Source organism: Podarcis vaucheri, assembly GCF_965113315.1.
Source record: "Podarcis vaucheri genome assembly, chromosome: 18".
Lineage (NCBI taxonomy): Eukaryota > Metazoa > Chordata > Lepidosauria > Squamata > Lacertidae > Podarcis > Podarcis vaucheri.
This window is the reverse complement of record NC_138756.1, coordinates 7,842,349-7,865,372: the sequence shown is the minus strand read 5'-3', so window position 1 is coordinate 7,865,372 and position 23,024 is coordinate 7,842,349. Positions and strand designations below refer to the sequence as shown.

The following is a 23,024-nucleotide window of genomic DNA, read 5'->3' as shown; positions in this document are numbered from 1 at the left end:
AGATGCCGATGGCGGGAGGAGGGGGGGAGGAGGTGCGGACCAATGGGGAGGCGAGGGGGAGGCGGGTGTCGCGTCGCCGAGGAGACGGCGCGGAGGGAGAGCGCGAGCCGTTGCCCTGTAACGGACGCTGGGAAGGGAGGCGGGCGAGGCGGGGCGCTAGTCCTCATGGAGGAGGCGCTCGACGTGAGGAATGGGGGGGGGGAGCGGGGAAGGGGGAGTTCCTTCGCCTTTTATCTTCATTGATTTGTGTTATTTTATTTCCATTCATTAATTATTATTTATATATTTATTATTTAATATCTTTAATATATATTTATTATTTAACATATTTAATATATATTTATTATTTAATATATATTTATTATTTAACATATTTAAATATATATTTATTATTTAATATATATTTATTATTTAACATATTTAATATATATTTATTATTTAATATATATTTATTATTTAACATATTTAATATATATTTATTATTTAATATATATTTAACATATTTAATATATATTTATTATTTAACATATTTAATATATATTTATTATTTAATATGTTTTTGTTATTTAACATATCTAATATATATTTATTATTTAATATCTTTAATATATATTTATTATTTCACATATTTAATATATATGTATTATTTAATATATTTAATATATATTTATTATTTCACATATTTAAAATATATTTGTTATTTAACATATTTAATATATATTTATTATTTAAAATATTTAAAATATATGTTATTTAACATATTTAATATACATTTATTATTTAACATATTTTATATACATTTATTATTTAACATATTTAATATATATTTACTATTTAATATATATTTATTATTTAACATATTTAATATATATTTTTTTATTTAACATATTTAATATATATTTATTATTAATAAATTATTATAGTCATTCATTTATTATTATACCGTATATTAATTTGCTATGTTATTATTATTATATATGTGCGTGCGTGTGTACCTCAGGTTACATACACTTCAGGTTACAGACTTCACTAACCCAGAAATAGTGCTTCAGGTTAAGAACTTTGCTTCACGATGAGAACAGAAATCATGCAGTGGCAGCAGCAGGAGGCCCCATTAAAGTGGTGCTTCAGGTTAATAACAGTTTCAGGTTAAGAACGGACCTCCAAAACAAATTAAGTACTTAACCCAAGGTACCACTGTATTATTATTATTATTAATTTCATATATATGTGTGTGTGTATACACACACACATATACACACACACACATACACACAGTGGTACCTCAGGTTACATATGCTTCAGGTTACAGACTTCACTAACCCAGAAATAGTGCTTCAGGTTAAGAACTTTGCTTCAGGATGAGAACAGAAATCGTGCGGCGGCAGCAGGAGGCCCCATTCGCTAAAGTGGTGCTTCAGGTTAAGAACAGTTTCAGGTTAAGAACGGACCTCCGGAACGAATCAAGTACTTAACCCGAGGTACCACTGTATATATATATATCGATTGAATATTGAAAACAAACCTTCAAAGAGGTATATGAAAAGACCAAATAATAACAACAATAACCACAGCCATACTTTAATAAGAAAAGTCAAAAGGCTATAAAACAGATTAAAACCACCTCAACTTTCTAGAGCTGTCTGAGCAGGAGTGAGGTTTTTTTTTTTAAGCAAGCGTACAGAGAAAGCATTTGCCTGCAATGATACATACTAGCCAACATTTCAATTTTATTATTTATGCCCCGCCCATCGGATTGGGTTGCCCCAGCCGCTCTGAGCAGCTTCCAACATATATACAATCAAACCTCGGTTGCTGAACTTAATCCGTTCTGGGAGCCTGTTTGGCTTCTGAAATGTTTGACAACCGAGGTGCGGCTTCCAATGGATGCAGGAGCTTTCTGCACTCAATCGGAAGCCGTGTCGGACGTTTGGCTTCCGAAAAACATTCACAAACTGGAACACTTCTGGGTTTTCGGTATCTGGTAGCTGAGACATATGGTAACGGAGGCATTCGGGAGCCGAGGTTTGACTTTAAAAGCGATAATGAAACATTAAACATTTAAAAACTTCCCTTCAGGTGTCTTCCAAAGGTTTTATAGCAAGCATGTCCAAAGTTCGTTTTGGGGGCATAATCCGGTTTTATTCAGCCCCTGTGGCAGTTTATTTCTTGGGGTCAAATCCTATAAAAATCTCAACAACTTCAATCCTAAAAAGACTCAAGAACTATGGGATAAAATCGTAAATAAAGTTCAACAACTTTGGTCAGCCCCCACGCATGTTCACTTCATCAAATCTGGTTCTCTTTGGAAAAAGTTTGGGCACTCCTGTTTATAGTGACTTATCTTCTTGGCTCGGGGGTCAGATAACTCTATCCCCTCCAACATTTCTGTCGTGAAAATAGAGGCGTTCTAAGAAAAAGCAAGACATCCCGGGATTAAATCAGAAACCGGAACGGCTTCAGTAAATCCAGGACTGTCCCTGGAAAATAAGGACACTTGGAAGGTCTAAATAATACTATGCTGCAATAATATTATTTCTGCTACCCACCTTTTCCTCTGAGCTGCTCAAGATGGGCATATTTATCCTTCCCATTTTATCCACAACCACCACCCTGTAAGTAGGTTCAGCTGACAAGAGGTGGCGACTGGCCCCCAAGAGTTTTATAACTTAAGGGGTTAACCATTCTCCACCTAAAGGAGTGGGGAGTGTTGAGAGTGGCATGATGCTGAGGTTGAAACTCCTCTAATTGGCTGTGCGATTCTGCGGGAGTTTTCCTCCTGTATGTTTCGCTGAACGTCTTCCTGCAATGCATAAGGCAGGGCAAAACCTCTTTGTCCCTTTCCCCAGTTGAAACCATTGTTAAGACTTTTCCCTCTGGACTCCATATGTGCTATTTAACAGCCAACCGCTCCCCTTCGCCCTGGATCAGACAATGAAATGCATGTATACTGGATCGGTGCAGTCTTGAAATGTCCAGGAGAGGTTGTCAGGGGAAATCACACAGCAGCCAAATCAAAAATAGAACTTTTTTATTATTATTCAAAACCAAGAGATATGCAAGATGTGCATTGGAGACAGTGCTTCCCCCAACGACGGTCCTCCTACTTGTAAGAATTTGCCTTGTGTTTTGGAAGGAAAGTGAAGCTGGCAGGAACCGGACCCAGAAGCATCTCACTGCAAGGAGGAAAAATTGGGAAAACTGCAGACACGTCTCTAGATTCTTCCAACAGCACACACACCTGCGATGATACTTTGTGCATGACAGGCTGTAAAGGTAAAGGGACCCCTGACCATTAGGTCCAGTTGTGACCAAGTCTGGGGTTGCGGCGCTCATCTCGCTTTATTGGCTAAGGGAGCCGGCGTACAGCTTCCGGGTCATGTGGTCAGCAGGACTAAGCCGCTTCTGGCGAACCAGAGCAGCGCACGGAAACGCCGTTTACCTTCCCGCCGGAGCGGTACCTATTTATCTACTTGCACTTTGACGAGCTTTCGAACTGCGAGGTTGGCAGGAGCAGGGACCGAGCAACGGGAGCTCAATCCGTCGCGGGGATTCGATCCGCCGACCTTCTGATCGGCAAGTCCTAGGCTCTGTGGTTTAACCCACTGTAGCGACAGGCTACTGAACTCTTATTACGAGATGAAAACCCCATAGGGCGCAAAAATGCCGTGACAGAAATCTCAGAGGTGCACTTTTTAGACCGCTGCACGCCATTCCCCCAATTTCTATAAGGAACTATGAAAAGAATGACAGAGAGGAAGGCAATTCAGCTGGGATGTTGGGAGAGAATTTGCACTGCCCTTTTCGTACTTCTTGTTCCTCGGAAGAGCTGAGAGTGAGATTTGCGCCTCACAACAAGCTCGTGAGGCAAATTAGGCTGGGAGATCAGGACTAGCCCAAGGTCATCTGAGTGAGATTCACAGCCGAGTGATCTGAGCTTTCTCTTCCCACACAGCTGGGCTAGAAGAGTTTTGTCCTGGTTTGGGACACAAACGTTCCCTTCCCACTGGCCGTCTTATGGATTTGGGAGATAGGAAGCCCCATGGTTTATGTTGCATCAGATGCAATAGGGTCCACTTCTAGCTTTAACTAGTCACTCCCTTCAAGGGCCAAAACCCACATTTCTGCCTTCGTAGCAGCTGAAATAATCTTTTCTCCCCCTCTCTTCCTCCTCACTTCTACATAGCTAATGTAGTTGTGTGCTTAACATGCACAGAAAACTGTCAACTGTTTGGCAAACGTTCAAACCCTTTTTACCTGATCTTAATCCAGTCACCCACGTTCTGGCTTGCCATTAAGGTCTCCAAATAGTCCCGGCCCATGTAGTAAGGGGGTCTTTCGTTAATCCTCTGAGGCAGGCGTTCCAGTAAGCCGGCTGGAATGTACCTGCCAAAGTAAAAAAGTAAAGGTAAAGGACCCCTGGACGGTTAAGTCCAGAGAAAGGCAACTATGGGGTTGCGGTGCTCATCTTGCTTTCAGGCCGAGGGAGCCGGCATTTGTCCACAGACAGCTTTCCAGGTCATGTGGCCAGCAGGACTCAACCACTTCTGGCGCAACGGGACACCATGACAGAAACCAGAGCGCACGGAAATGCCATTTACCTTCCCGCCGCAGCGGTACCTATTTATCTACTTGCACTGGCGTGCTTTCAAACTGCTAGGTTGGCAGGAGCTGGGACAGAGCAACAGGAGCTCACCCCATTGCAGGGATTCGAACTGCCGACCTTCTAATCGGCAAGCCCAAGAGATTCAGTGGTTTAGACCACAGCGCCAACCGCATTCCAGGCTGCCAAAGTGCCAAAGAAGAAAGAAAGGAAGACTCGTTTTCCATGATAGCAGGAGAACAGCCTCATCTTGGTTGCTCTTCCCACTCACCCCAGAAGTTAGGCTTATTCAAAATCTAGCTGCAGCTATAAGCATGGGAGATACAGGGCAGAATCAAAACAAGGCTGCTGCAAAGCCCTGCCTTTTTGAGTAAGTGGGAGGAGAAAACACCACTGAGGAATAAAGAAAGAAGAAGCGGCAGCAGCTATCTCTCTTGATGCTGCCCCAATTTTAATTGCAGTGATATTATGAACTCACACTTGGCAGGCATATACCGTATTTTTCGTTCTATAGGACGCACATTTCCCCCTCCAAAAATTAAGGGGAAATGTGTGTGCGTCCTATAGAGCGAATGCAGGCTGCGCCGCTAAGCCCAAAGCCAGAACAGGAAGACGGAGCACTGCGGAGCGCTCCGTCTCGTTGCTCTAGTTTGGGGACGGTGCCTTCACCCCGCTCTCCTGCAGAAGCTAGCAAGGCTGTTCCCAAACCAGAACAGCAAGACAGAGGGCTCCATCTCGCTGCTCTAGCTTGGGGACGGCTGCGCGCAAACCTCTGTAGGGCAGCGGGGCGCTGCGCTCCAAAGGCTTCAGGGATCTTTGAGGCTGGCGGTGGGGGGAAGCAGCGCTTCCCTCCACCGCCAACCCCACAAGCTCAGGTGAATGTACCTTGAACGCACCTTGTTTTAGAGGGGGAGAACAAGAAATCCCCCCCCCATTCTCCCCCTCCTATGGTCTGGTGCGTCCTATGGAGCGAAAAATATGGTATACAGTGCTTTAAAAAACATCCACCGTATCTGGTCGTCGTTAGCAGCAAGCTTCTAGCTTTCCCCGGTGTCAAGCTAGGCTTTTAAAGTACATGGACTTGTTTCTCAAAATCTCCAAAGCCTAAGAAGCAGCTGATGGGTAGGAAGTCCCTGCAGCGTGTCACACACAGCAGAAACTTAGTGGTGTGTTAAGATGTTTGTTGCAGGATCCAGTCTTGCTACCTAACAAAAAGTTTCGCACCTGAACTGCCATAAGTTCCTTACAAGAACCCAAGGCCAGCTGTTCTTAATACCTGGATGGAAAGGCGAAATGCAATGACTTAGTAAGGGCTGAGGAGGAGCTTCTACCTGCAGAGAAAGGAGAGCCACTCCAGCAGAAACTTCCTGGTCTTCTCCACTCCCTGCGTGTCTGATCCCCAATGCTCCAAGCCGTAGTTGGTGAAGTCCTTGAGGATGTCGAGCCTCTCTCCCGACGAGATGTCCCAGTGCCGCTGCTCTTTGATTTCAGTGAAGATCCAGGGCTTGATCAGCGCCCCCCTGTGACCCGGAAGAACGACCGCCGTGAGAAAACCATGAACAGAATCCACGCGTACACATGCACGGAAATGCTCAGGTTCTAGAGCCAAGTCCCCGAGCGGTATTCCTGCCGCCCTGGCAGAACGTAAGTGTGCGAGGAGAAACACAAGAACGTCACCGAATATTTTTGCCATCTAGATTGCACAGCGAGAACCCACTAGGGTAACTATGGGGATTCAAAAGTATCCCATCATTATGATTCAATACCCCCAGGTGATTCCATGGTCAAACAGCCCCACCACCAGCAAAATCTAAGGGAATGGGAGAGGGCAATTTGCCAGTCGGTGATCCCCTCGGAGCCTTTTCCCATATGCCAGGGACCGAACTGAAGCCTTCTCCTTGCAAACAGATGCATGACCAATGAACAATAGCAAAAGACGGAATTGTGTGCAGGGGTAGTAACAGCGGCAGTGGCAGATACCTGACCCATGTCCTTTAGGAAGACGTGGTTATAATGTGGTCTTAGGCTACCGTATGATCGACCACGTGGATCTTAAGCACGTCTCTCCTCCTCCTCACCCCCCCGACCATTACTGTATAGTGTTATGTTCAGCAAGGCCCAGGATTATTCTCTTTTCTTTCTGTTTAGCTCCATGTATTATTTCAAAATGAGGATCCACGCCTCCTCTGTCTTCTGTGACAGCCACGCCTGCTTCTGCTATTACAGCTGGAAATGATTTTCTAGTGGCAATCTTAACGTTAGTCCTTTGGGGCTGGGAAATGAAGTTGTGAACCTGCCTTCATACACTGGTACCGTATTTTTCGCACCATAGGACGCACCAGACAATAGGACGCACTTTGTTTTAGAGGGGGGAGAACAACAACCAAAAAAATCTCCCCCTCTCTGCCCAGCGCCCCTTCAGCGAAGCGGCAGGAGGCGCTGCACAGAGAGGGGGAGACCTTTCCCCCTCTTGTTTTCCCGCTCTAAAACAAGGTGCCGTTCAGGCGGCTACCTTGGAAGCCTGGAGAGTGAGAGGGGTCGGTGTGCACTGACCCCTCTCGCTCTCCAGGCTTCAGGTTCCTTTCGACCTGCTCTTTGGGGCTGGCGGGGGGAAGCCCACCACCAGCCCCAAAGAGCAGGTCAGGGAGCAGCGGAAAGGCGCAGCGGAGAGGCTCCTGCCATAGCCGCGCGTCACCTCTCCAGCCGGGAGAGGGTCGCGGGGCTATGGCGTCTTCGCTCCATAGGACGCACACACATTTCCCCTTCATTTTTGAAGGGGAAAAAGTGCGTCCTATAGAGCGAAAAATACGGTACATTTTTAGCCTTGGAACTCAGTGAACTCTGTGCCGGACCATCTAAGTTACTACCTTGGAAGTAGAACCTTGGTAGTCAAACGGAATCTGTTTCAGAAGTCCATTCAACTTCCAAAACGTTCAGAAACCCAACCGCGGCTTCCGATTGGCTGCAGGGAGCTCCTGCAGCCAATCAGAAGCCAAGGAAGCCCCGGACGTTCAACTTCCACAAGACGCACCTAGTTTTTGGAGGAGGAAAACAAGAAAAAAAAATATTCTGACTCTCAGAAGCCAGAACAGCAGTGAAAGCAGCAATCCCTCATGCTGTTTTGGCTTCTGGGATAGCTGCGCAGCCTACATTCGCTCCGTAAGATGCACACACATTTCCCCTTACTTTTTAGGAGGGAAAAAGTGAGTCTTATAGAGCAAAAAATACGGTAGTTTGCAAACCGGAACCGCCACTTCCAGGTTTGTGGTACTCAGGAGCCAAAACATCTGGGAACTAAGCTGTTTGAAAACGAAGGTACGACTGTACTGTCTTCACTGGCTGAGCTTTAACACAACACCTAAGCCACAAAGGACCTTACATCTGTACGTGAGCTGCATGCTAATGCGTGTTGCAACTTGGAGTAAAGCAAGCTACACAACTGTAAGCCAACTGCAGGAGAACTTGAGCTGCGTGCACAAGCAGAGATCACACACAGACTAAATTGCTCAAGGCTGATCCAAGGCTTAGAATTGTGTCTGAACATAGCCATTGACTGGCTTTCCAGGGTTTTAGGTGTGAGTTTTTCTCAACCATAGTTGGAGAAGGCAGAGATTGCACCTGGACCTTCCGCTTGGAAAAAACCCCACAAGGGTAACGAAAGGTGCTTTCTCCTCCAGACCACCCAAAACGAAGGGAAGACACTTGCCGAGCAATCATAATTCCTGAAACTCCACTCTGCATGGCTTGATTTGCATCTTCGAAAGACAAGATATCTCCGTTCCCTGCGCCAAAAGGAAAAAAAAATAATAATTCAGGGGTCACCCAAGCCATCCCCAATGCTTCAGATGCTGTTTTGCCAGGCAGAGGGCCTTCTCAGTGGTGGCGCCCTCTCTGTAGAACTACCTACCGAAAAGAGGCATCGGACTGGCAATTTTTGCGCATTCTGCTATGTACTCCCAGTTTGCCGCCTTTGTGTACCGCTGCTCCCTTGACCGGCCATGAAGCTAACGGGGTCAGAAAAGGGACAGTTGACAATCGGATGTGAGTAAATGCACATGCTTTGAGCGAAGGAAAGGGTGTTTTATCTGCTAATTAAATCTACCGACGAGAAGTTAAAGAGTGATGGGATGGAACGAACAGAAGACTGCAGCAAAGAATCACAGCTATGTCGGTATGGGGAAACGGAATGGAAGGGGGGAAATACTTCTTTCTTTTTCAATATGCTTTACTTAACAACCCCTCCCCTAGAAGAACCGTCACATGACTGATCGATAGCAAGTGAGATTGGAAAACAAACTGTGTGGAAATGAAAACATTAACTAAGATACAGTGTATCTGAAGAAGTGTGCATGCACACGAAAGCTTATACCAAGAACTAACTTAGTTGGTCTTTAAGGTGCTACAGGAAGGAATTTTTTTATTTTGACTATGGCAGACCAACACGGCTACCCATCTGTAACATTAACTAAGGACTTTGTTTTGTGGAAGATCTGGAAAGAGAAAGGCTTTCCTGTTGCGTAGTTATGAGATTTGCCATTACGAGACAGACTTTGTTGCGATATTTATAGTCAAAGGGGGCGCTGAGCCATTGTTCTGCTACTATGTGAGGATTGTAAATCTGAATGGGCGAAAACTCCCCTGGAAAGGCTAATTTATGGTGCAACTGGTCTGGGAAAATTAAGGAGCAGATGCTCAGACTGTATTTCATCAGAACTGTCAAAAATGGCGTCTGCCACTCGCACAGGACTTTTGGACTTTTGGATCACCGTGTCAGATGAATTACGGGAGAGTGTTACAAAGTTCACACAGAAACATAAATAATGCTTGATTCAACTTGCTTGTGGAAAGACTCGGAGGTTATTAAGAAGAAAAAGGATAACAGCAAGGAGATGGGAAGATGGGACTTGTGAATATCAAAGCAGCAGAAATATGAGATGATTAGACCCTTACTGAACTCAAAGCATGGGTACCCCCAACAAAAATTTTAAAATCTGGCTAATTATTTGGAGTTTATTATGTACTGGTATAACTTGGTATAACTAATGTGATAAGATTGGTTTGTTAATTGGAAATTTAATAAAAATTATTTATTAAAAAAAAGAAAAGAAAAGGGACAGTTGACACACCGCTTTTTGAAATGTTTAGGTAAGAACAGAGATGTGGTCTACCAACCCCCACAGTGCCACCTGTGTCCCTCAGATCAGGGGTAGTCAACCTTTTTATACCTACCACCCACCGATGCATCTTTCTTGATGATAAAATTTCCTTAAAGGTAAAGGTAAAGGTACCCCTGCCCGAGCGGGCCAGTCTTGACAGACTCTGGGGTTTGTGCGCCCATCTCACATCTATAGGCCGGGGGCCAGCGCTGTCCGGAGACACTTCCGGGTCACGTGGCCAGCGTGACAAAGCTGCATCTGGCGAGCCAGCGCAGCACACGGAACGCCGTTTACCTTCCCGGTGGAGTGGTACCTATTTATCTACTTGCACTTGATGTGCTTTCGAACTGCTAGGTTGGCAGGCGCTGGGACCGAGCAGCGGGAGCGCACCCCGCCGCGGGGATTCGAACCGCCGACCTTTCGATCGGCAAGCCCTAGGCGCTGAGGCTTTAACCCACAGCGCCACCTGCGTCCCGCATTTCCTTACCAGTGCTCAATGGAAGGATTCGGTTTGTGCGGTAGAACTCCCTACCACCCACCTAGAATCCTGAAATGCCCACAAATGGGCGGTAGCGACCAGGTTGACAACCCCTGGGCTAGATGGTGTAACTTTAGTCTGATCTAGTAGGGTGTGTGCATTTATTTATTTTTTAAATGAAGTTACTGCTCATCTGAACGTGGCTTAAGGAAGGCTACGGTACCGTGACCATAGAGGCACCCCACTCCCGGATGCTGGGAATCAGCTTGTGAGCCAGGTTGGTTTTCTCCTGCACCCCGGTCCGGATCTTCACCGTCAAGGGAACATCTAGCACCTGCCGAGGAAAAGAGGAACGATGAGCCAAGCGAAGTGTGCCTTGGAAGCCGAACCTGAGAGCGACGAGTCCAGGACTCTGGAGATTCCTTTGCCGAAAGCTTTCCCCAACAGCTGCTCTGAGAATGCACAGAGGGGGCCACAGAGTAGAGCAATCCCTTTTTGAGACCAGCGACTTCTGTACCAGGTGGGGAACTCAAAAGCCAGCCCCACACGACTGAGAGTGGCTTGGGAGCTGCACGGTCAGGGAAAACACAATGCTGTCCAGGGTTGTAGAGACTGCGGAGAGAATAATTGGGTGCACTCTTCCCACTTTGGATCAAATCTACGCTTCCAGGTGCCATAAGAAAGCTGCAGAGATAGCGCAGGACAGTGCGCACCCCGGAAATGATCTCTTTCAGCTTCTGGAAGTAGGTACAGGGTTATAAAGACTAGGACTAGCCGCCTGAGAAACACTTTCTGTTTAAATGCGATTTTGGTTTTAAACGCAGTGCAAGGTAGTCCCTATGGGAGTATATTGCATTATGGGGTATCAGAGCTTTTAGGGGGCTAACCAGGTTGGGATAGCTGTGATAGCAGGCTTGTTGGCCTTTGAATGTCTTATGTAGATTGTTTTCAATTTCGTTGTTCTGTATGGGACAATGACAATAAAGATTATCGTATCGATTACCGAAGAACCCCATGCCCCACCACAAGGGCCTTGTAATCATAATCTTGTGATGATTATGATACGCCACCCATCTTGCTGGTCTGCCCTGGGCCCTGGACACATTCGCCACAAAGCAGGGGCCAATAAACGGGTCAAAGCTTGCAGATTATGTGACGCTGTGCAAAGCTGATACGAAGAGGATGACTGTGGTTGCAAGAAGGAGCAACGCGGGGGAACAGAAGCACGAATGAAATCCAGTACTGCTAGGAGCCAGCCAAGGGGGGAAAAAACACACACCAACTTACGTAGTTCATGCCTCGGACAATCTGCTCAAACTTGTTGGGACGGCTCATTAAGCCACATCCTCCCCCCTGGGAAGAGAAAGGAGAGTAGAGTGAAGCGCGTTTTGAAAGATCACTGGGGGCGGGAGGGTGAAGGTCATAATCTCAGAACCTATTTTGGTCCTTGATGGTCTGGGCTTCCCAGAGGTTTTGCCACAGGTCCATCAGCTTGAAGGAGGGAGAGGTGTCAACTTGGCAGAACTTTTACTTTAAAAAGAAAAAAAAGGTGGGCTGCAATTTTGTAAGACTTGGAGAAGTTCCTTTGAGGCTCCCCATCGCTCCCAAGCTAAGTAACGGGCTGAGTTGAATTGTGAAGGGAAACTTAAAGGTAAGGGACCCCTGACAGTTCAGTCCATTCGTGGACGACTTTGGGGTTGCGGCGCTCATCTCGCTTTACAGGCTGAGGGAGCCGGCGTTTGTCCACAGACAGTTTTTCCAGGTCATGTGGCCAGCACCACTGCTGTGGTCTAAACCACTGAGCCTAGGGCTTGCCGATCAGAAGGTTGGCAGTTCGAATCCCTGCGACGGGGTGAGCTCCCGTTGCTCAGTCCCTGCTCCTGCCAACCTAGCAGTTCGAAAGCACATCAAAGTGCAAGTAGATAAATAGGTACCGCTCCGGCGGGAAGGTAAACGGCGTTTCCGTGCGCTGCTCTGGTTCGCCAGAAGCGGCTTAGTCATGCTGGCCACAAGACTGTCTGCGGACAAACGCCGGCTCCCATGGCCAATAAAGCGAGATGAGCGCCGCAACCCCAGAATCGTTCGCTACTGGACTTAACTGTCAGGGGTCCTTTACCTTTACCTTTTTAGTGCTTGAAAGCACTAGCGTGCTTGAAGGGCTTAATGGGATACCTTGTTATAGATGAGGTCGATAGGGCAGCCCACATTGATGTCCACAAAATCCACTTCGATGGTCCGGTTGAGAAGCTCTGCGCACTTGGTCATGGTGTCTGGGAACGCTCCTTCCAGCTGCAGAGGCGTGGGGTGAAAGAGGGTCAAAGGGGTGCCCCAACTCACGAGAGCAGCTTATAGGCATTGCACGTGTGCCAAACTATTTATCTGCAAGAATTCCCCAACTTGCCTTTTGAGGTCTGCACGCCACTCAGCATGAATTACGTAAATCAAAAGAAAGCGTATCAATAGAATATAGTGAAAAGACAGGCATGGCAGACTTAAGACTACGGTTTAGTGCAAATCGCATGAGCATCATGGCTGATCACCACTCCTCCCTCCAGTGCTGCAAGGAGTTTGGGAGCTTCTGCCTTGGCCCCAGCCTGCTATGTCTAAACGCAACCAACTATGGCCAGTGTCAACCATCGTTTAGGAGAACAAGGCAACTCCAAACGAGGGTTTATAATACCCAGAACAAGGAGACAGTACTAAAAACAAAACAACCCCCAACAAAAGTATATCATCTTCCACCTTTACTTCTGCTACCAAATGGAGCTGGCAATGGCTTTTGGTTAAAGATGGCCTTAAAAGGGAATTCCTGGAGGGGAGGGAAAGCGAGACCTATTAGCTTCCCATGCGGGAGCATCTATCAGCCAGAGGAGGATGAATAATAATAATAATAATAATAATAATAATAATAATTTATACCCCGCCCATCTGGCTGGGCTTCCCCAGCCACCCTGGGCGGCTTCCAGCAGAATACTAAAATACAGTAATTCATCAGATATTAAAAGCTGCCTTCAGATGTCTTCTAAAAGTCTGATAGTTGTTTACCGTATTTTTTGCTCCATAACACTCACTTTTTTCCTCCTAGAAAGTAAGGGGAAATGTCTGTGCGTGTTATGGAGCGAATGCCTACGGATGACGGGGGGATCTGCTGCAGTCGTGAGCAGAGGATCCATGGTTCCCCTTCCTTCCCTCCTCCGTGGCTCGCTTTGCTCGCTTTGAAACAGCAAAGCGGGAGAAGAGCCACTGAGTGGGGAAAAGAGAGGGACAAAGAGCCTGGTTACAAAGCACGGATCCACATGGATCCTCAGGATTTTTGCACTGGGTCACCCCAAATTCACCATCAGATCACATAGCATGTCCATGGCTACAGCTTGCACCAAAAAAATCACGCATCTACTGTTGCCTGGGGCCGCAGTGGTGCAAAAACATGGTTACAAAGCACGGATCCACATGAATCCTCAGGATTTTTGCATTGGGCTACCCCAAACTCACCATCAGATCACATGTCTGTGGCCACAGCATGAACCACAAAAATTATACATCCACTGTTTCATTTAGAATATTTTTTTTCTTGTTTTCCTCCTCTAAAAACTATGTGCGTGTTATGGTCGGGTGCGTGTTATAGAGCGAAAAATACGGTATTTCTTTGACATCTGATGGGAGGGCGTTCCATAGGGTGGGCGCCACCACTGAGAAGGCCCTCTGCCGGGTTCCCTGCAACTTTGCTTCTTGCAGTGAGGGAACCACCAGAAGGTCCTCAGTGTCTGGGTAGAACGATGGGGGTGGAGACGCTCCTTCAGGAGCTGCAGAGAGCTTTCTCTCTTCCTCTCCTCCCAACAGGAAGAACTCTCTTCTCCAACCTCCAGCGGTTGTGGGAAGGCAGAGGTGAAAGGGAGAACAGTCCGGCCTCTGCCACCAGCCATGGGGAACTGGGACCACTTTCTGAGCATCATGGCAGCCAGGCAGAAGACGGCAGCCAGGAGACGACCAGCAAGGCCATCTCCCTTAGCCTCAGAAGCGGCTTACTCCTGTTCTCTCTCCCCCGCCCCCCCAGTATTGCGAGTCTGCCTTCAATCTACCTGAACGCCAAAGAGATCCTCCGTGTTGTGTCTCTTCAGCAATGCCCACTCGGACGACTGCCCCTGGAGCAGGTTCGTGCAAACGGCCATCTCGCCGCAGGTGACGTCCGCCCCAAACCGCTTGCATATTCTTCGGAAAGGAAGGTTGCCGCACTGAAATCCCCGGAAGAAATCAGGAGAATGGAGGGTTACGGTTGCCTCGGGGCAGGTCTCAAGCCAGCACAAGCAAGACACCACGTCTAAACAAAGACACGGCCCGATCTCACAACATGAAGCATGTGAGGGCTGAATGGGAATAGCTGCTGGCGCTGCAGCTAAGTGCCAGGCCTCTTCATCCATTTCAACCAATTCACAATTCCAGCTTTTCACCTGTTCCTAACCAGATGTTCCGATACCTTGGTTCTCGAACTTAATCCGTTCCGGAAGTCTGTTCCAAAACCAAAGCGTTCCAAAACCAAGGCACGCTTTCCCACAGGAAGTAATGCAAAACGGATTAATCCGTTCCAGGCTGTTGAAAAACTACCCCTAAAACGCTTCTCCCCACTGCCCCAATCAGCGTGATCTTTCAAGAGAGATCTCTCTCTCTCTTACACACACATCACTTCCGGGTTTGCGACGTTCGGGTTCTAAGTTGTTCGTGAAGTAGGCTGTTCGAGAACCAAGGTACGACTGTACAGTGGTGCCCCGCAGGACGAATGCCTCGCAAGACGGAAAACTCGCTAGACGAAAGAGTTTTCTGTTTTGGAGGTGCTTCGCAAAACAAATCTCCTATGGGCTTGCTTCGCAAGACGACAATGTCTTGCGAGTTCCTGCTGTTTTTTTTCTCCTTCCCCCCCTTTTTCTAAGCCGCTAATCAGCTGATCCGATCAGCAGATAAGCCGCTAAAAGCGCTAATCCACTAATCCGTCAATGGGCTTGCTTCGCAAGACGAAAAAACCGCTAGACGAAGAGAATCACAGAACGGATTCTTTTTGTCTTGCGAGGCACCACTGTATTTATGTGTGCTTTTACCTTGTATTTTTAGGTTGTAAACCACCCCGAGATCTTGTGATGAAGTGAAGTGAAGGCACAAGACTGGGGGTGATCATCAGTGAGCTGCGCACAGGTGAGCTGCATGCAAGCTGCCCGCCAGCCCTGTGGCGCCTCCTTTTATTGAGACAAATATGCAAGCCAGGCAAATACATTTTGGGCTGTGACCTTTACACATCTTCCAGTCCCGAGATCGTGGGGTGGTACAAAGTTATTTTGGCACCTGTTTCCACAGCGTCATTTTCCCCCTGCACAGTGTATGACGAAGGAGACAAAAGGTCTCAGGGACAAAGGTTACAGACAAGACACCGCAGACTGCTGAGACCGCAAAAGGTCAGACAGAGGGAACAATGTTCAGACAGCTGTGGCTTGTCTGGGGGGGGGGGATGTGCCCGGCACCCCAGGGTCACACATGCAGGCAGACTGTGGCTGCCTGCTGGTGGGGAGTGTGCTCCCTCCGGACCCCAATGCCCACTCCGCGATTATCCCTACAATGACGGAAGATCTATAAAACAAACAAACAAACATCTACCTACCGTTGTTAAAGGAGCTAAATAGAGCTTCTCGCTGAGATCTAGCTGTAAGACAAAATCATGAAAATGCAAGTCATGTGTCAGGAAGCGTAAGGTGTGGGCTAATAATTTATGCACTGCTACGAATGTTACTTTGGCCACCTCATGAGAAGAGAAGACTCCCTGGAAAAGACCCTGATGCTGGGAAAGATGGAGGGCACAAGGAGAAGGGGACAACAGAGGACGAGATGGTGGGACAGAGTTCTCGAAGCAACCAGCATGAGTTTGACCAAACTGTGGGAGGCAGTGGAAGACAGGAGTGCCTAGCGTGCTCTGGTCCAGGGGGTCACATGAATGAGTTTTGAAAGCAAAAGGACTAAACCGTCTCTTGGGCACAAGGGCGAGAAATGCATTGCACTGGACTTAATATATATGAATAATGCAAACTGCTCAATTGTTGACATCCTGACAAGTACAGTGGTACCTCAGGTTAAGTACTTAATTCGTTCCGGAGGTCCGTTCTTAACCTGAAACTGTTCTCAACCTGAAGCACCACTTTAGCTAATGGGGCCTCCTGCTGCTGCCGCACTGCCGGAGCACGATTTCTGTTCTTATCCTATCATAGAATAGAATCATAGAATCATAGAGTCGGAAGAGACCACAAGGGCCATCGAGTCCAACCCCCTGCCAAGCAGGAAACACCATCAGAGCACTCCTGACATATGGTTGTCAAGCCTCTGCTTAAAGACCTCCAAAGTAGGAGACTCCACCACACTCCTTGGCAGCAAATTCCACTGTCGAACAGCTCTTACTGTCAGGAAGTTCTTCCTCATGTTTAGGTGGAATCTTCTTTCTTGTAGTCCATTGCTCCGTGTCCGCTTCTCTGGAGCAGCAGAAAACAACCTTTCTCCCTCCTCTATGTGACATCCTTCTATATATTTGAACATGGCTATCATATCACCCCTTAACCTCCTCTTCTCCAGGCTAAACATGCCCAGCTCCCTTTGCCGTTCCTCATAAGGCATCGTTTCCAGGCCTTTGACCATTTTGGTTGCCCTCCTCTGGACACGTTCCAGTTTGTCAGTGTCCTTCTTGAACTGTGGTGCCCAGAACTGGACACAGTACTCCAGGTGAGGTCTGACCAGAGCAGAATACAGTGGCGCTATTACTTCCCTTGATCTAGATGCTATACTCCTATTGATGCAGCCCAGAATTGCATTGGCAATCCTGAAGCAAGGTTCTTCACCTGAAGCACTATTTCTGGGTTAGCGGAGTATGTAACCTGAAGTGTATGTAACCTGAAGCGTATGTAACCCTAGGTACCACTGTAAAGATTCATCTTCAAGTCCTGTGTGTGGAGTCTAATTCATCTAATTCATCCCTGAGGTTTGAGGGTGAAACCTCTGCGTCGCTCTGAATAACTAAAAAAATATATACAGTGGATGCTCAGGTTGCGAACGTGTTCCATGCGGGAGGCACGTCCGCAACCCGCAGTGTCGCATCTGCGTACGCATGGGTTGCCATTCGGCACTTCTGCGCAAAGCACGATTTAGCGCTTCTGCGCATGCGCGACAGCCGAAACCCGGAGGTAAACCGTTCTGGTACTTCTGAGTTTCGGCGTGTCCGTAACCCACAAAAACGCAACCTGAAGCGTCTGTAACCTGAGGTATGACTGCGTATGGTAACACAAACAGCCCTTACCTTCCTCTTCTCACACGGTCGAAGTTTCACAAGATCTTCATCTGTCACAACCCCAGACGTTTTGAGTGCGGATTCCACTGCGGCCAGCGGCTGACTTGGGCTCTCCGGTTCCTCCACCGTGGGACCTTCTTTTGGCGAGGAAGGAGCAACCTTTGCCGCCTTTTCTCCTGGAGCTCTGAGATCCACGCTTCCTGGGGAGGCGGAAGAGTCCGCGGCCTCTCTCCCCACGGCGGGGTGTGGGACCGCTGCTTGGCTCCCATCCCCCTTCGCGTGGTTGGGCTTAGCTAAGCGGCAGAGGTACTGGTTGGACTTCTCGAAAGGAAACTTCTTTTTGCGCAGCTGCTGCTGGAGGTCTTTGCCCAGGCTGTTCTTCACGGCTGGCGGCTTCCCCTCCCACTGCTTCAAGAGGCCTTCATCTATGACGTTCTCGTAGTCCTCGCCCAGGTGGGCTGCAGCAAACCGGCAGGTGACCCCATACATGCACCTGCCAAACATCTTGAAGAGTATGCAGGTGTCTCCCAGGTCCGGCGGCTTGGTGGCCATATATTCTTTGACGCTGTGTAGGAAACGGCAGCGTGAGCCAAAGAAGCACTTATCGGCCCGTTCCTTCAACAAGAGAAAGAGGCTGTTTTAAAGGAGGGTAGCATAGGTTTTTAAATATATATACAGTATGAAGTTGCAGGTCACGCCCTGGTCATCTTACACCCTACAATTCAGCAACCTCCTCTTTAAAAGGTAAAGGGACCCCTGACCACTAGGTCCAGTCGTGACCGACTCTGGGGTTACTCATCTCGCTTTACTGGCCGAGGGAGCCGGCGTACAGCTTCCGGGTCATGTGGCCAGCATGACTAAGCCGCTTCTGGAGCAGCGCACGGAAACACTGTTTACCTTCCCGCCAGAACGGTACCTATTTATCTACTTGTACTTTTTGGGGTGCTTTCGAACTGCTAGGTTGGCAGGAGCAGGGACCAAGCAACGGGAGCTCACCCCGTCGCGGGGATTCAAACCGCCAACCTTCTGAGCGGCAAGTCCTAGGCTCTGTGGTTTAAAACACAGCGCCACCCGCGTCCCTTAATCCCATCACGTCTAACAAGTGACCTGTGGCAAAAACCTTAAAGAAATATATCTTTATTTACACATTTAAAATTACACATAATGAAAATACAATGTTCTGTTGTAATGAAAAGATCTACACCAAAAAATAGAAAAGGAAAGGAAAAAGATAAAGAAAAGAAAGAATAGAGTTAAAACAAAAATCTTATCAAGAACATTCGATTTTTAAGAAATACAAACCATCATCGATGTTGTTATATACATATATTCCCAGTAAGAATCTTTATTTTCACCTTTTCAATTTTTCTTCATCCCTATTACTTTCTTATCTATGCCTGATCTCTGGCTTTCGTGACGGAAACCAGAGCGCACGGAAACGTAGTTTACCTTCCTGCCGGAGTGGTACCTATTTATCTACTTGCGCTGGCGAGCTTTCAAACTGCTAGGTTGGCAGGAGCTGGGACCGAGCAATGGGAGCTCGCCCCGTCACGGGGATTCGAGCCACCAACCTTCCGGTCGGCAAGGTTTAGACCACAGCGCCACCCACATCCCCATGCCATTAACAGGGCTAGGAGCTCTCAAATTTTGTCAATCTGTTCATCAAGTCCTAATCATCCTCACACATAGTTTACCTGGACGACTGAAGGGCAGAGGCGGTTCTTTTCATAGTGCGTCGGCTTCATGCAAGGGCGGCCCTTATTCTGCCCCCGGGCCCTCTTTGGGCCCTGAGGCTCCTTCGCACTTCTGTTTTCCTCTTCCGGCAGGCTCTTTTCTTCTGCATTGCTTCCATCTTTTCCCAGCTTCTGCAGTTTGGCAGGAGGCTCATTCAGGTCTCCACCGGTATTACTCTCTGCACTGTCCTCTGCAGCTAGCACATCGCCATCTTTCTCATTCGTCACCTCCCCTTCCCGATCAAGGTACGTGTGGAACTTTTCTTTCGTAGAGAGGTACCTATAGGGGAGAAGAGTTGTGAAGCTCCGTGTCCACACCACATCACCTACAAGTGACGCTTCATAGAGTCACTAGAGGGCTACATTTTTGTGATTTACCGGTTTTTAACTCACAACTTAAATACAGTGGTACCTTGGTTCCCGAACAGCTTAGTTGTTGAACAAATTGGCTCCTGAACACTGCAAACTTGGAACTAAGTTTTCCTGTTTGTGAACGTTTTTCGGAAGCCAAACGTCTGACGCGGCTTCCGATTGAGTGCAGGACACTCCTGCAGCCAATCGGAAGTCATGCCTTGGTTTTTGAACAGTTTTGGGAGTCAATCGGACTCCCAGAACGGATTAAGTTCAAGAACCAAGGTACCACTGTATAAGGGTTCTATTTTACCACACGGTGACAAAAATACTTCCCATCAGAAGAATCTGCACCCCAACCCCCAAGAACTTTTTTATAGTTTATTCATTATTGCATTTATTTTCCATCTTTTCTCCAGTGGTCTCAGGATTGCATACATGTTCGTCTGCCTCCTCCCCATTTTATCCTTCCCACAATCCTGTGAAGGCTGAGAGACTGTGACTGACTCCAAGGTCACCCACTGAGTTTCATGGCTGAGAGGGGATTTGAACCCAGGTCTCCCAGGTCCTAGGGACGCGGGTGGTGCTGTGGGTTAAACCACAGAGCCTAGGACGTGCCGATCAGAAGGTCGGCGGTTCGAATCCCCATGACAGGGTGAGCTCCCATTGCTCGGTCCCTGCTCCTGCCAACCTAGCAGTTTGAAAGCACGTCAAAGTGCAAGTAGATAAATAGGTACCGCTCTGGCAGGAAGGTAAACGGCGTTTCTGTGCACTGCTCTGGTTCGCCAGAAGCGGCTTAAGTCATGCTGGCCACATGACCCGGAAGTTGTACGCTGGCTCCCTCGGCCAATAAAGCGAGATGAGCACCGCAACCCCAGAGTCAGTCACGACTGGACCTAATGGTTGGGGGCCCCTTTACCTTTATCTCCCAGGTCCTAGTTTAATACTCTAGTCACTACACCACGCTGTGGGCTCTCAAATAAAAATGAAAACCCCCCACATGCTCCAAGAAGCTCTGTGCATACATGTTTCGGAAGCTTTGTCTTTTTAAGAGAGAAAATGACCCATCAGAGATTTTGTGTCATGAACGAAGGTTATGGGCTTAGGAAACATTCAAACAGAGGCATTCATAGGAGTTTGGGATCCTCCTGCAAAGAAAGCCCTGCTGCACATCTTGCAAAGCTACCGAGATACCATTTGCTTTGCAACCATTGATCACAATCTTAAATCTCTCAGATGTCAAGGAAATAAACAACTATCTGACTTTTAGATGACATCTGAAGGCAGCCCTGTTTAGGGAAGTTTTTAAATGTTTGATGTATTTACCGTGTGTATAATATTCTGCTGGGAGGCACCAAGAGTGGCTGGGGAAACCCAGGGTATAAATAATAAATTATTATTATTATTTGGGCATCAGCCAAGGACTGGGCAGGTCCGTGGCAATATTCTAATGGGAGCTGCCCAGAGTGGCTGGGGAAACTCAGCCAGATGGGCGGGGTATAAAATAATAATAATAATAATAATAATAATTTGGGCATCAGCCTAGGACTGGGCAGGCCCATGGTAATATTCTAATGGGAGGTGCGCAGAGTAGCTGGGGAAACCCAGCCAGATGGCTGTGGCATAAAATAATAATAATAATAATAATAATAATAATAATAATTTGGGCATCAGCCTAGGAGTGGGCAGGCCCGTGGCAATATTCTAATGGGAGCTGCGCAGAGTAGCTGGGGAAACCCAGCCAGATGGGTGTGGTATAAAATAATAATAATAATAAGAAGAATAATAATAATAATAATAATAATAATAATTTGGGCATCAGCAGCCTAGGACTGGGCAGGCCCAAGGTAATATTCTAATGGGAGCTGCGCAGAGTAGCTGGGGAAACCCAGCCAGATGGGCGGGGTATAAAATAATAATAATAATAATAATAATAATAATAATAATAATAATAATTTGGGCATCAGCAGCCTAGGACTGGGCAGGCCCAAGGTAATATTCTAATGGGAGCTGCCCAGAATGGCTGGGGTATAAAATAATAATAATAATAATAATAATAATAATAATAATAATGATGATGATAATTTGGGCATCAGCCTAGGACTGGGCAGGCCCATGGTAATCTTCTAATAGTAGCTGGCCAGAGTGGCTGGGCAAACCCAGCCAGATGGGCAGGGAATAGAAAATAAATTATAATTATAATTAACATTCCAAGGTCACACGCCCCCCACCCCGAATCCCAGAGGAGGCGCTGCCTGTCAGTGCAGGAGATACTATCTTCCTTGGGGTCCAGAACCTGGGCAGGGAAAGAAGGAGGGGGGGGGTCTAGGGAAGGTTTGGGGTGCGGAGGGGGGCACCCTAATACTCACTGGGCTCTGATAGGGGCCACCCCAGCAGCCTCCATTGGGGCGGGGGCGAGGGCCGCACCCCCACAGCCCCCCCCGGCCCACACCCTCCGCCTGACGGGCAACTCAGACAGGGAGCGCGACCCCCCTGCAGCCGCACAGCGTGGCTTCCGCCGCTTCCGGTCCCAAACCGGAAGCTCCCCGGCCGCTTCCGCTTCCTGCAGCGCGGAGGCCGAGGTTCCTAGAGCGACGCAGACTCAGGAGGAAGAGGGGCGAAGGATTCCAGCGCCCCCTGCCGGAAGTTTCCGTCTAAGCTCCCACCGCTGTTTTTTACCTTGCGAGGGAGAGAAGGTTGGGAAGGAGAGGCGGGGCTTAGGGGAAAAGGCGGGTTGGGATTGGGGGGAAGCGGGTGGGCGGGGCCTCGGTGGGCGGGGCTTCATTGGAATTGGGCGGGGTATAAATAAATTATTATTATTATTATTACTATTATTATTATTATTGACGGGAGAAAGAATAAAAATGTCATTGATTTTGTGTTTGGGAAGCAGCAAACCTCGATGTGATTTATGGAAAAAGATAAAATTCAATAAAACTTTATTTTATTTTATTTTATTTATTTTATTTTATTTTATTTTATTTTATTTTATTTTATTTTATTTTATTTTATTTTTTATTTATTTATTCATTCATTCACTCACTCATTCATTTAAAAAACCTCAATAAGACTACCACTAGCAAAATGTTGCAGCAGCAATTTTAAAAGGTTGTTGTTGCTTAGTCGTTTAGTCGTGTCCGCCTCTTCGTGACCCCCTGGACCAGAGCAGGCCAGGCACTCCTGTCTTCCACTGCCTCCCGCAGTTGGGTCAGACTCATGTTCGTAGCTTTGAGAACACTGTCCCACCATCTCGTCCTCTGTTGTCCCCTTCTCCTTGTGCCCTCCATCTTTCCCAACATCAGGGTCTTTTCCAGGGAGTCTTCTCTTCTCATGAGGTGGCCAAAGTCTTGGAGCCTCAGCTTCAGGATCTGTCCTTCCAGTGAGCACTCAG

At 47.4% G+C, this 23,024-nt stretch overlaps 1 protein-coding gene across 1 annotated transcript; it reads right to left on the bottom strand.

Moving 5' to 3' along the window:
- Positions 1-3,009: 3,009 nt before the first annotated feature.
- Positions 3,010-22,159, bottom strand: DUS3L (dihydrouridine synthase 3 like). The gene is made up of 13 exons (XM_082206392.1): positions 22,003-22,159; positions 19,244-19,562; positions 17,559-18,164; positions 15,882-15,923; positions 14,317-14,469; positions 12,410-12,526; positions 11,525-11,590; positions 10,461-10,571; positions 8,511-8,607; positions 8,310-8,385; positions 5,935-6,123; positions 4,258-4,386; positions 3,010-3,176 (listed from the first exon to the last, which is right to left on the bottom strand). Exons 1-13 carry the CDS (start codon positions 22,035-22,037, stop codon positions 3,104-3,106), a joined length of 2,013 nt encoding a protein of 670 aa, XP_082062518.1. The 5' UTR covers positions 22,038-22,159; the 3' UTR covers positions 3,010-3,103.
- Positions 22,160-23,024: the final 865 nt, after the last annotated feature.